The 13,733-nt window shown below is 42.9% G+C and overlaps 1 protein-coding gene across 3 annotated transcripts in view; it reads right to left on the bottom strand.

Moving 5' to 3' along the window:
- The window catches only part of SOS1 (SOS Ras/Rac guanine nucleotide exchange factor 1), a 152,899-nt gene extending 141,429 nt beyond the window's left edge, over positions 1-11,470 (bottom strand). The window contains exon 1 of one of the 3 annotated variants that reach the window (XM_027113335.1): positions 10,814-11,470. In XM_027113335.1, the coding sequence (XP_026969136.1) occupies positions 10,814-10,900 (87 nt within the window). In that variant the 5' untranslated portion in view covers positions 10,901-11,470. The remainder of the gene's footprint in view (positions 1-10,813) is intronic. The other 2 variants (XM_027113333.1, XM_027113334.1) reach the window with 2 other exon arrangements.
- Between the last annotated feature and the right edge of the window lie 2,263 nt (positions 11,471-13,733).

The following is a 13,733-nucleotide window of genomic DNA, read 5'->3' as shown; positions in this document are numbered from 1 at the left end:
GCAGCCCTAGTCCTGGGAGATGAGGAATTTTTGTGATAGGCAACTTTGGCTCAAGGACTTCTGAGGTCTTGGTGAACTTCCTTAGAACTACGACACTTTCACCCAGACTTCCTTCCTTACCTCTCTCCTTCACTTGGAGTCAGACTTACATCAGTCTGACAACTCTCCTTGCCTCTGTCCTCATTTTCTCTCACAAGTACTTCTCCTAATAAATTTCTTGCATGCTTAATCCCATCTTGGCATCTGCTTCTCCCTTGCAGCATTAGACTGTTTTTTTCTATTTTGCCATTTCAAATGAATTATTTGTTTCCCTATTTGCTAAAATAGGATACACCAAACATGACAATTCCAATGCCTTTTGACTGGTAAAGATCTCAGCTAACTCCTTAGTAAGTATATTCTTGAGGGGACAAGATCAGAACTTCATACAATTCAACATATGTACTGAGCACCTGCTATACATGAGAAATATGCTAAGCATTACAGGGAATACAAAGGTGAGTAGGATCCTATCGTGCTCTCAAATAGCTCCCAATATAGTGGAGGAGAGAAGCCACAGATACAAACAAACTTTAAAGGGCAGATTATCATTAAGTACTAAAATTGAAGTATAAAGTACTAAAGAAATTAAGAGATTCATTCTATTTACGGGATGGAATTGTAGTAGAAAGCCTTTGTAGAGATGGTATTTGAAATGTACATTGAAAGATATCATCAGGGCCTTCAGGTTGTACCTGCCTGTAATTAATAAGGACAATCCAACAAAGATCCCTTCCATGCTTGCACGCTTGACTACCCACAATGTGTAAATTCCTCCTATCACAATTCCCTCACACCTTCTCATTCCCAGAGTACTGATGGTTTCCTAGTTCCCCTCCAAAGGTGTTCCTCTCCCAGTATCCCCCCTTTCATCACCATTACCACTTAGACTCCTATGCCAGAATCCTGGGAATCAGCTTTGACTCCTCTCACTACCCTGTCATTCAACTACCAATCTACCTCTAAATCTAAACTCTGTCCACTACTTCCCTGGTGGTGCAGTGGCTAAGAATCCACCTGCCAGTGCAGGGGACACAGGTTCGAGCCCTGGTTGGGGAAGATCCCACAGTCCGTGGAGCAACTAAGCCCGTGAGCCACAACTACTGAGCCTGCGCTCTAGAGCCCGCAAACCACAACTACTGAGCCCGCATGCCACAACTACTGAAGCCCATGCGCCTAGAGTCCGCGCTCCACAACAAGAGAAGCCACCGCAATGAGAAGCCCGTGCACTGCAACGAAGAGTAGCCCCCGCTCACAACTAGAGAAAGCCCACGCGCAGCAACGAAGACCCAATGCAGCCAAAAATAAATAAATAAAAATAAAATATGTCCACTTTTCTTTATCCCCACAGCTACTGCCCTAGTCAAGACCACCATCATCCCTTCCATGAATTGCTGCAAAAGTCCCCTAACCTACCTTCCTGCCTACAGTTCTGCTGCCATTTAATCCAGGCTCCACAGAGCAGACAGTGATCCTTCAAAATTCATATCTTATTATCAATATCCTGCTTAAAACCTTTCAGTGGTTCCTTACTGCTCACAAGATAAAATGAAACAATTTGGTTCACAAGACCTGTCTCCACGCTCCAGACTCCAGCTACTCAGAATTCCTAAGATGCTGAGCTCCTCTTGGACTCCAAAGACTCTTTGGACCACAAACCCTTGGAACACACTTCCTCCTCATCCTCACCTGGCTAACTCCCACTTCCACTAAAATGTCACTTCCTTCACTCCCAAATATAAACATACAAGGATAGTCTCCTAGCTTCCTATTGCCATCCCAAGACCATTACTTCTCAGCCCTTTCCTTTATGGTCTATGCTGTCTTTTCATTAACTACCACCTTTAAAATTATTACTTTTTTATACAGCAGAATCCTTTTGTCAAATGCAATTCTACACAGAGCCCCAATATGTAGAAGAGTTAAGCTTCTCAGCCTAACTCAAGGAGTTTCAAAACCCTCTTCATTCAGCCTCCTTCCCTCCTAAGACACTGCTTCCCTAAAACCTAAGGTGCAGGACAATTAGAACACCATTGTCTGTATTATACTGCCTACTCAAAGGAAGAAACACAGTACAGTGGAAAGAGTTGTCTCTGAAGCTAAACAGACATAAGTTCAAATCTTGATTCTACTCATTAGTCACAAGATCTTGAGCAATTTGCCTGAGGATCCATTTCCTCATCTGTAAAACTCAGCTATAAAAATCACCACCTTGAGAAGTCAATGGGTAGAACAGAGATAAGTATGTAAAGTACCAAGCATAGTGCCTAGAATACTGACACAAAGCAGGAAATCAATAAAATACTATCTGCTATGGCTTATCCAGGAAATGTAGGTTAACATTCAAAATCAATTAAGGTGATTTACCATAATACTGACAGAATAAAGGAGAAAAACCTTATGATTATTTTAAGAGACACAGAAAAATCATTTGACAAACTTCAGTATCCATTTGTGATTTTAGAAAACCCCAAAACTCTCAGAAAACTAAAAGTGGAAGGGGAAATCCTCAATCTGATAAAGAGCATCAATGAAAACTAACATCATCCTTAATGGTGAAATAAGACATGCTTTTCCCTTAAGAATGAGAACAAGGCAGGATGAGCACTCTCCCTACTTTGATTCAACACTGTAATGGAAGTCCTAGTCAGTAAAATAAGAAAAAGAAATAAATATAAGACTATTTGCATATGACATAATTATGTAGAAAATTCTATAAAGTCTACAAAACAACTACGAGCAAGGTCAAAGGATACAAATCAATATACAAAAGTCAGCTACATGCTTTTGTTTTTTATTCAGATATATCATCTTTATTAAACAACTTTTTTGAGTTTCATAATGCCTTTCTTTTTCATGCATTTTCGGCATACTGAAGGACTCGATGCATATTTAAGGACTTCCAAATGATAGCAATATAAAATTTCTGCAATTCCCTCTCTCTTTCCCCTTAGAAGTCTCTCTCCTTCATCTCCCATCTGGACTAAATTCTCTCTAGGCCTGGGCACATGTGTTACCCTGCAACTTCTCTTTATTGCTCTCCAAATTTTCACCTATTGTTTATATACTTGTAGCAAACAACTGGAAAATAAAATTTTGAAACAATTTACAATAGCATCAAAAAGCAAAATATTTCAGATTAAACATAACCAAAGACATGTAAGACTTCTACACTTAAAGTGTTTCTGAGAGAAATTTAAAAGTCTAAATAAATGGAGACCTATACTACATTCATGAATCCAAAGATTTGCTATTGTTAAGATGTCAATCTTCCCTAGTTATCTACAGATTCAATGCAATTACAATTAAAATCTCACCAAGATTTTTTGGTAGAAATTGACAGAATGGTTCAAAATTTATATTGAAATGCAAAACCTAGAAACAATAAAATAATATTTTAAAAGAAGGAGGACTTACACTACCTAACTTTAAGACTTACCATAAATCTACAGTAATCAATAGTGTGGTATTCGGGTAAAGATAAACAAAACATCAATGGAACAGAATGGAGAGTCTAAAAATATATATATATTTTATATATATTACATATTTAAATATACATTTACATTAATATATAATATATATTCATTAATTTTCACAAAAACAACAACAGAATCCAACAGGGAAAGGAAAGTCCCTCTGACAAATAGTTCTAAAATAACTAGATACAAGCATAAAAAAAAATGAATCTCAATTCTTACCTCGTATCATACACAATTAATTTGAAATGGACCACAGATTATGTAAAAGCTAAAACTATAAAGCTTTTAGAAAATAGCATTAGGACCATGTCTTCATGACTTGGTGGCAGGCAAGGGGTTCTGGGACAGGGCACAATAACCTTAAAAGAAAAAAAACCTGATAAATTTGACTCCATCAATATTAAAAACTCGGGTTCATCAAAAAACACCATTAGGAAAATGAATAGACAAGCCACGGGCTAGAAGAAAATATTCATGAAACATATATCTGATAAAGGACAGTTAACCAGGATATACAAAGAACTCCCACAACTCAATACTGTAAAGAAAAACAGCTCAATTTTTTAAATGGGCAGCAGATTTACACAGACACTGCCCAAAAGAAGATATACAAATAACCTACAAGAACAAGAAAGAGTGCTCAATATCATTAGTCATCAGGATATAGCAAATTAAAACCACAATGAGGACTTCCCTGGTGGCGCAGTGGTTGAGAATCTGCCTGCTGATGCAGGGGACACGGGTTCGTGCCCCGGTCCAGGAAGATCCCACGTGCCGCGGAGCGGCTGGGCCCGTGAGCCATGGCCGCTGAGCCTGTGCGTCCAGAGCCTGTGCTCCGCAACGGGAGAGACCACAACAGTGAGAGGCCCGCGTACCGCAAAAAAAAAAAAACCCACAATGAGATACCACTACACACCCACCACAACGACTACAATTAAAGACTAAAAAAATAAAAAAAATTTAAAAAAAAAAGACTAATAACACTGAGTACTGGCAAGGATGTAGAGCAACTGGAACTCTCATACATTGTTGGTGGGAACATAAAATGGTACAACCACTTTGAGAAAAGGTCTGGGAGTTTCTTATAAAACTAGCGGACACTTACTCTATGAGCCATTTCTCCTGATATTTACCCTAGAGAAATGAAAACATTTCTACAACACAACCTGTATAAGAACATTCATGGCAGCTCTATTCATAACGGCCCCAAACTGGAAACGTCCCTGATATACATCCACTTGATAAACTTTTGACATGTTCATATGAGAGAAAAAAGGAATGAATTCTTCATAAACACAATCTCAAAAGCCTTTCCAAAAATATATACTGTACGATTCTATTTATATGATATCCTAGAACAGATAATATTAACCTATAAGATCAGAAGAGCAGTTGCTTCTGGAGGTTGGGAGCAGGAACTGACCGAGAAGGCACATGAGGGAAATTTCAGGAGTGATAGTAATGTTCGATATCTTGGTAGAGGCTTAGGTTGTACTGATTTGCCAAAATTCATTAAATGGTACAATTAACATTTGTGTATTCCATTATATGTAAATTTTACCTAAAAAACAAAAAGAACTGCAAACAAATACTGAACTCTAAGTTAATGACATACATGCTGAAGTATTTAGGGGTAAAGTGTACCGATGTCCACAACTTACTTTGAAATCCATCAAAACGTAAGTTGTATTGGTGGATGAATAGGCATGTGATAAAGCAAACAGTAAAATGTAAATTATAAAATCCAGGTGTAAACTGTAAAATAATTCCTTACGTGCTCCCATTACCCTTTTCTAACTCATTGAGATTTCTAATCCATGGAGCTCTCATTTACACCTCCATTATGTCTCTTATAGCTTCACTTCCAATCATCTGTAATATCTCTATTCTCTTCGTCTCTACTGCAGCCACCTGCAACCAACTACCCTACCATTTACCTAAACTGATGAGTGCTGCCCGAGGAAAATCTCACAACCACTAGACCAATGAATGCTACTCCAAATTTATAACTTCCACACTCAGCACTGCTGAGCAATTCCTTTCTAATTCACTGGTTGGCTCCCTTCTCCAGACTCCACAGCAGCAATTCCAAAACTGGATGATGCTTCTTAAACTCCTTACTCATTTCTCTTTCCTCACTCTATGTAAAGGATCTTGCCTTTCATTCCATCATGAACATAGTGGCTACCGAGCATGAACTACCTGCTCCCCAACCTACAAACCCATTTTATCTCACCTCCTCCCACCTCAGAAGAAAGGATGTCATCACTCCTGCCAGAGGTAGCGGATCATCATCAGTACTGCTTAAAAATGCAGACTCTGTAACCAAGTTATACTTTCCAAACCTCAGTTTTCTCTCCTATAAAATAGAGACAATAACAGTATACTGTGAGAATAAGAGAACACATGCAAGGCACTTAAAATAGTACCTGGCAAATAATTCAAGGCAAATCCCACTGCTGTGTTCCTGAGCTCATCTTGTTCAGTATCTTCACTAGCATTCTCTATCAGCTCCTTCCCCAAAGCCTCCTAACATAAACAAGTTTCCATCACCTTCAAATAAAAAACAACTGTCTTCCCCAACTTGAACCCCCTTCTTGTCACAGAGGTATCTCTTTTCCCTTCATTTCCAAGCTTCTAGGGGGAAAAAAAAATCTGAAGAAACTCATTTGTTCTTGCTATTCTTTTTCTATGCTCTTCCATCTTCTATTCTCACACCGAAACTGCTTGGACATAAGTGACCCCTAAGCTGTCAAATCTAACTAACACTTTTCAGGCCCCTTATTTGACTTTTCTATAGCCTGATACAGTTAATGACACTTTTCTTGAAACTCCTTCCATTCTCAGCTTCTCAGCCACTAGGGTCCCATTCTTTCTACCTGACTCTTTCCTTCTTAATCTCCTTTACTCATGCCTTTCCCTCTGCTCTTCCCCTACACCCTATTGTCCATTCTATTTCCCCAGTTCTGATGCCAGCCTTATTTCATTCTTATCTCTAATCATTTTCAGTGGGTGGCCTCACTAACACCTTCTTTGAGGTACAATTAACATACAATAAATTGCACATATCTGAGCTGTATAATCCGTTAAATTTTAATATATGTATACTCTCCTGAAACTACTGGTACAATCAAGACAAATGAACATAAAAGCCTGCCCCCCAAAATAACTACTGACTTGCTTTTTGTCACTGTGGATGCATTTTCTAGAAATTTATAGTATATACTGTGGTGTTTTTTGAGGGGGCAGGGGGCAGTTTCTTCGGCTTCTTTCATTCAGCTTATTTTGAGATTAAGCAACGTTGTCTTGTATATCAATAGTTCATTCCTTTTTACTGCTGAGAAGTATTCCAATGTATGACTATATCACAATTTGTTTATTAATTCACCTGCTGATGGACATTTGGGTTGTTTCCAATTTTCTGCTGAACAGAACTGCCATGAACATTCACGTGTAAGTCTTTCATAGGATATAAGCTTTGTCTATTCTCATGGCTCTACTCACACACCTGGAAGTCCCAAATCTGTTTCACCAGATACCAACAACCAGTTGCCAGTTTGACAAGTCCACCTGGATAACCCAAAATGACTTTTAAATCAACAAGTTCAAAACTCATCTTATAATGCCACTCTTTCCACCCCAGCAGGTTCTCCTCCTACATTCTCTATCCTGACTAAAGGCACTCAAACCAGAAACTTAAGAATCCTCCTACTCTTACCATTTCCCCCAATCAATCAGTGAGTTACTAGATCCTGTCAATTCTGCATTTTAAACATCTCTCAAGTAAAATCCATCTCCACACTTCCATCCTAATTCAAATGCATATCATCTCTTGGCTGGACTATTAACCCTAGCCTTCTTCTAACTTTTCTCCTTACCTTGGGTCTCATTATTCTCCAATCCATTTTCTATTCTATGGCCAAAGTGGATTTTCTAAAATTGAAATTTTATGTTACTCCCCTATTTAAAATTCCTCAATGCCATCTATCCCCTCAAGATAAAATTCATACTCCTTAGCTTAACATACAAAAAGTTCTCTATAAATCAGTTTCCTCTCCAAACTCATCTTCTGCCACTTCCCATCATATTCGAACTTAGTCATTTCTGGATGATGTCAATTACCTTTTAATCCTTAGTGCTGAGAGCAATACTTGGTCTGCAGTAGACACAATATGCTTATGCAATAGATAAGGTAGGACTTAGACTAACAGATATATTGAGACCTTCTGGGGATTTTCAGGAAAAGTAGTAGTCCAGTCTGGCTGAAGCATAAAGTATATGAAAGACTATGGTAAGCAATCCATCCAGAAAAGCAGGATGAAGCCAGACCACAGATCACTATCAAGTTTATTCCAAAGAATACACACTTCATTCTATGCCCTCAAAAGACATCAACGGTTCTGAACAAGAGTGTGACACATTCAGAAGTGTCCCATAACTTCTGAAATTTGAAAAATAGATAAAGGAGAGGTGAGAAGCAGTGAACTCAGTAAAGAGGCTACAGCAGTAGTCTGGGAAAGGGGACTCAAGAGCAGTGGGAGTAGGGGGAATAGATTGAAAGAACATGTCAAGGGGAATGAAGCTACAGGCTCTGACTGGGTGTGGGCAGTACTAAGTCATCAGAGATGACTCCAAAGTTTTGAACCAGTCAAATATAATAATACAGCTAATAGATCAAGAAGAATTCTTTTTTAATAGGTGAAAGGGAGGGAGCTGATCGTTTTGTTTGGGTTTTCCCTACCCTTTCATTCAAATTTAAGTGCCAACCAGGCGTCAGGCACTGTATACATGGAGGATAAAACGAGGGTAAAATATCGTCCCTGTTCCCAAAGACCATCCAATCTGGTTGGGGTGGGGAACGTAAACAGGAAAAAAATAGGAACTTAAAATTCATTGTTAAGTGCTAGGCTAGGGTGCTAAAAGAATATTTAGATTGAAAGAAAGACTATCCAACTCAGGCCTGAGGATCTGAGAAAAGATCTGAGGTCTAGAGAGTCCAGAAGATGAGTGGTGTTAGGCCAGGCAAAAGGCCGTGCAGGTGAAGAAAACCTGGATGTTCAAAGAGCCTCAGGTTAGATAACACAAGCTGATGCATCTGCAAACAGTACAATAAGTCGAAAAGAAGATATGGAGATATCCACAGGAAATGTCTAACAAGCAGATGAAAATGCAGGTTTTGAGCTACCAAATATATTTTCAACCTGTCTTTGGTGGCTTAAAATCATCTTTAGTGCGTATTTTATATACGAATTGGGAGAATCTCACACATCAGCGAGACTGTGTACACTTCCACCTTCTCCCATCACTTCTACTGTCAAGCAAGGGTATCTCTGCTTAAAGTCAAACCGGGTTTATATAAATAAGCAAAGAGGACTGGTGGGGACTGTGGAAAATCTTAGACAGATGCCTTGTCTAAAGAAGGCAGCCATTTACTCAGCTCCAGCAGCTTACTGCCTTGCTTGAATGCTGGCCCAATGTGGAGAGATCTTCCTATTCTCCAAGAAAAGCTCAAAATTCAGATTTTATGTAATATCTCCCATTTGAAAATACTGGCATCTGATTACATTAAAAATAAAACAACACTATGCCAGCCAAAAAAAATGCTTTTGTGGACAGATTTCAGCATGGGCCACCAGTGTGGCAGAGTTAGATCTGGTCTGCTAAATCCTCCAGTGCTCTTTTCACTACCTCATAGGAGCCTCAACTGACAGGGTTTCATGGTGACTTCCATGGGATAGGAACTGCTTGCTTCCAAGCAAAACAGCCCCAAACTGATAGTGCTTTATTAGTTCTTTTATATATTGTCAATAATTTTTGTCTCTTCCCCACCCTGGTCAGGATACCTGCCTCTAGCATCATTGAGACTTCCTACTCCCCTTCTATTACAACCTAAGATGGCAAGCTAGCAGGTAAAGCAAAAGTAAACAGAGAGCCTGACAGGATTTCTAATGAATAAAGCAGGTAAGGCATATGGCAAAGATTTGGTTTTCTTAGAAAACAATTATCACAGAGATATCTGTGACTAGTCAGATACCTGAGCAAAAAAGTCAGTAACTTATATTTGAAATATATGAGCAATTTCTACTAACAAACCAAATAGGTTCCATTGTGAGCTACCAAGAGGGGGAGAGGGAGAACATCGCAAAAGGGAAAGTAAAAGTTGCTGGCCTTTGAGAAATATCAGATACCTCTTAAAACACAGTTTTTTTAAAGTATAAATGTTTAAAAGAAAAGGTACACTATAATCTCAACTCTCAGTGAGGAATAAAAATATTTTAAAATCAGATAACATGAAACATTCTTCGAGCAACAAGAAATGGGGCTTTAGAAACACTATTAAAAGGGTAAAGCTATCCCTATATTTATAAGAGGTAAAAGGAAAACAAAATAATCTGATAGTTTTTAATATTCATTCAGAGATCAGTTGCTGATGTTTTAGTGTATTATTAAGTCACAACGTTGCTTCAGAAGCTCTGAAAATGTAACTACACTTCCTAATTATACTAAAACGTGTAAAAGTACAGATCACGGGGTATGTAAGTTTAGATAACAATGTGGCAAATTCGAAGAAACACAGAAATGTTAAAATTTCTAATCAACAAACCGAATGACAGTACCAAGATTTTGAGAGAGAAAGAGAGACGTGGGGGGCGGGGAGGGAGAGAAAAAGAGAGAGAAAGAAAGAGAGAAAGGGAAGGGAAGGAAGGAAAGCAAGGAAGGAAGGAAGGAAGGCCAGTGGCATGTGCACCCGCCCCTGTGAATCGGAGGAGTCGGGGAATTCAGGGGAATGAAGAGTGATTACAGAGGGCGAGCAAAGCAGGCCCTGTTCCTGCTGGCAGGCGAGCTCTGCAATTACTTAGAGCAAGCATTATGGCCAGAGCATTCTGGAGCCCACTTAGACGAGCAGACTGGACACCTAAAACCGGAGGCTGACAGCAGCTCGGGGAGAGGACCGAGAAGGCGGAAAAGTGGCCTGCTTTGACCTCCACTGAAAACGGAGGCTCCTCCAACTCTCGTCTCTGAACCAGGGGCAGGGGCAATAAGCTCTCAGCGGTTGGATTCTTCGGACAAACTCTCTCAGGCTCCCTGCGGCCTTCCCACACACCACACCGGGTTAATGTCAACACGGAGAGCCAGCGGGTGTGAGGGAACCTCTCGGTGTGCGCCGTCCTTTCTGGGAGGCGGTGAGACCGGGAAGAAAGACGACTCCGCGCGCGCCCCGCCTCCCAGCCCTTCCCCAGCCCCGGCCCGGCGCCCTCGCAGGGGCTGCAGCCGGGAAGCGCGCTCCTCACCTTTTTCAGCGCAGGCACCAGCAGCCCCCGCCACTTGGGCGCGTTCTCCTCGCTGAAAAACTCGTACGGCAGCTGCTGCGCCTGCATGGTGCCCCCGGGGCGCCTCCGGGTTGGGAGAGGGGCGGCGGCGGCCGGGCCGGGGAGCCGCGAGAGGGCGAGCTCTTAGCGCGGAACAGGGCCGCGGCCCCACCGGACGGCCCGGCCCCCTCGGGGCGCCGAGCGGCCGGGCTAGCCCCGGAGAGGGAGCTGGGTGGCGAAGCCCGCGCCCGGCCACCCACCCGACACGGACACCAGCCGCGAAGAGCGAACGCAGCCCGGAGGCGGCGGCGGTGGCATCCCGCACCACCGCCCCGGGGCCGGGCCCCCACTCCTCCCCGGCCCGCTGGCGCCGCCCCGGGTTGCCCTCCGCCGCGGTCGCCGCCCGCCCTCCCGCCGGGGCTGCGCTCCCGGGCCCGGCCTGGCCCCGCGGCGGAGCCGGCGGCTGGGGGAGGGCGTGTGGACCGACACTCCGGCCGCGGCGCCCGCTCAGCAGGGACCCCAAAACGAGAGTGACCCGGGGTGGGGCGGAGCTGGGCGCGGGGTGTACCGGGGGAGGGGAAAGGCCCGAGGTCGTTGTTGGGGAATCCGGCTGCCTGAGGTGCCGCCGCGGCCGCCGCCGACGCCGGTGTAGCGCTAGAGCTTCCTACTAGCGAACTGAACCTGCCTGCTACTGAGCATGCGTCGCCGGGCAGGGCCGGTTCGCTCCGGGTTTTCCGGCTCCCCAGCCAAGGAGGAGGGAAGCGCGAGAGAGCGAGGGAGGGCTCCCCGCCGGGCTGTGGCTGCGCCCCCGAGGGCTGCAGGGGGAGGAGCGACAGGGCCCCGAGCGGTCGAACCCCCGGCCGAGTGGGGCCTGCGGGGTGCGGTGCGAGCTACGGTGAAGCGGCCCCCATTGTGTGGTTGGGCCGAGAAGGATCCCACCCCTCTCTCGGAGTCCCTGGGCCTTTCGTTTCGGAAAGGGGTGTGTGTCTGTGTACTTTGTTCCCGAGCGTGAAGATAAGGACTGCCCAGAGCATGCAATGTATAGTAAACAGGCTGGACAAAAGATAGGTGCCTTTCTCACGAAACCTACAGCATAATAGAAGTGATCGCAATGTCTCCAAACGGTCTTTCCACATCACCAAGAATAAAATGTGTACGCGTAACGTTGATTTTGTGTGTTTTTAAATGCAATATGTTCATCTTTGAAACCCGTTTCAAATATGAACTCCAATAACCACTTACCTCCAGTGGAAATTGACACCTCTCCTGCAGATCCCAGGAACACTTTACTCAGTCCCCTCTCCGGGCATTTAGCTTAACGTGTTTTTGTATCTCTACAAGGCTCGTTCAACTAGATAACAAACTCCTGGAAGGTAGATATTTTTCACCAGGGTTAGGGGCTCTACACAGAATAGGCACTTAGTGAATGTTTGTGGAATGCTAAAGGAGCATTATCTGTAAATTGTTCCTCCATCCCAGGGATGCAGGTGTTTGCTTAACAGTAGCAATGGGTGGCTGGCGCCTCATGGTTTACCATTACCACTTTTTGAGCATAATCTCATTTAATCCTCGGAGCAATCCTATTGTTTTTACATCACAGTTTAAAGAACCAGCCTGAGTTGAAATTGATACTGTACCCTGCTATTTCAGAGAACAATAACCAGAATCACATAGATGAGAAATGTTTAAGCAGCGGTTCTTAATCTCTACGGGACCTCTTTGAGAATCTCATAAAAGTCTTGGTTCCTTTCCTTTAAAGATGTACACATATGATATACATTTAAAAGTTCTCCACACTTTCAAAGTGTTCAGAATGACATTTTGAAAATCATCCATAAATCCTCTGGGTAAAAAGAGGTAAAGTAACCATAGCTTAGAGAGGGGTTGGGGGTAGGAGAAGGGGTCTCAGAGGAAAATATGACAGCCATTTTCAAATCTCTAAAGTAATGATATGAAAAAAATATATACGTGATAGGGTTTTGTGTGATTCTAAACGATTTAATTAAGATCAAGCCTCTGCCCCAAATTATTCCTGGGCTTCCTACTGCTCTTAGAATACTTTTCAAACTTCCTACCATGACCCACAAAACATGCATCTAGCTACTGTTTACATTCTCAACTTTTTCTCACCATTCTCAACGTTGGCTCACCACATTCCAGTCACACTGGCCTTCTGTCTATTCCTAGAAAACACCGTCCTCTTTCCTGCCTCAAGGGCTTTGCTCTTCTCTGAGCCTGTAACTCATTCTGCTCCTGTTCACTTGGCTGGTTATAAACGTCACCGCCTCCAAGAGGCCTTCGGTGATCACGCTAAGTAGTTTCCACCTATACTTTTCTCCCATAAGCTTTGGCTTCTTTCTTCGCAAGCATAAACCACGGCCTTTAATTATTTTTCGTTGTTGGTCTCCCCCACCCCCCGCCGCTCCCACCATCTGGAATGTAAACTCCAAGATCAACAATCTTATGTGTTCACTCTAGCTCATCATTTTATCCCCAGGAACTACAGCACTTGGCACATAGTAGGTTCTCAATAAATACTGTTGAAGGTATAAAAGTTGAATGGCGGAAACTTTCAGGAAGACTACGTAATCAGAGTTGTCCTAAGAAACGGGTGATCTTCTGGGGTGTGCAAGTAAAAACCGTACATTCGCTCTCTCGGGACGACGGGGAGGGTTAAGAGGTGGGACTTGATGACCTCCAAGGTCCCCTTCAACTCCGAGTCTCTGATTTGACTGCAGAGGTAAACAAGCCCTAGAAACATGTATTAAAGCCCGGCTGGGCATGCTTAGCGGCCGGGGCAGGTTTTCACTAGTATGAACGTTTTAGCTGCAGACTGACAGCAAGCAGCTGGAGGGAAACTGCAGAGAAGAGACTCGGCTCTTCGCAGCTGAGAGACCTAAGG

Source organism: Aethalodelphis obliquidens, unplaced genomic scaffold (assembly GCF_003676395.1).
Source record: "Aethalodelphis obliquidens isolate GAN/ISIS:26980383/991018 unplaced genomic scaffold, ASM367639v1 scaffold12, whole genome shotgun sequence".
Classification (NCBI taxonomy): Eukaryota; Metazoa; Chordata; class Mammalia; order Artiodactyla; family Delphinidae; genus Aethalodelphis; species Aethalodelphis obliquidens.
Note: the sequence above shows the minus strand (reverse complement) of the source record. Positions and strands in the feature narration are given on the sequence as shown.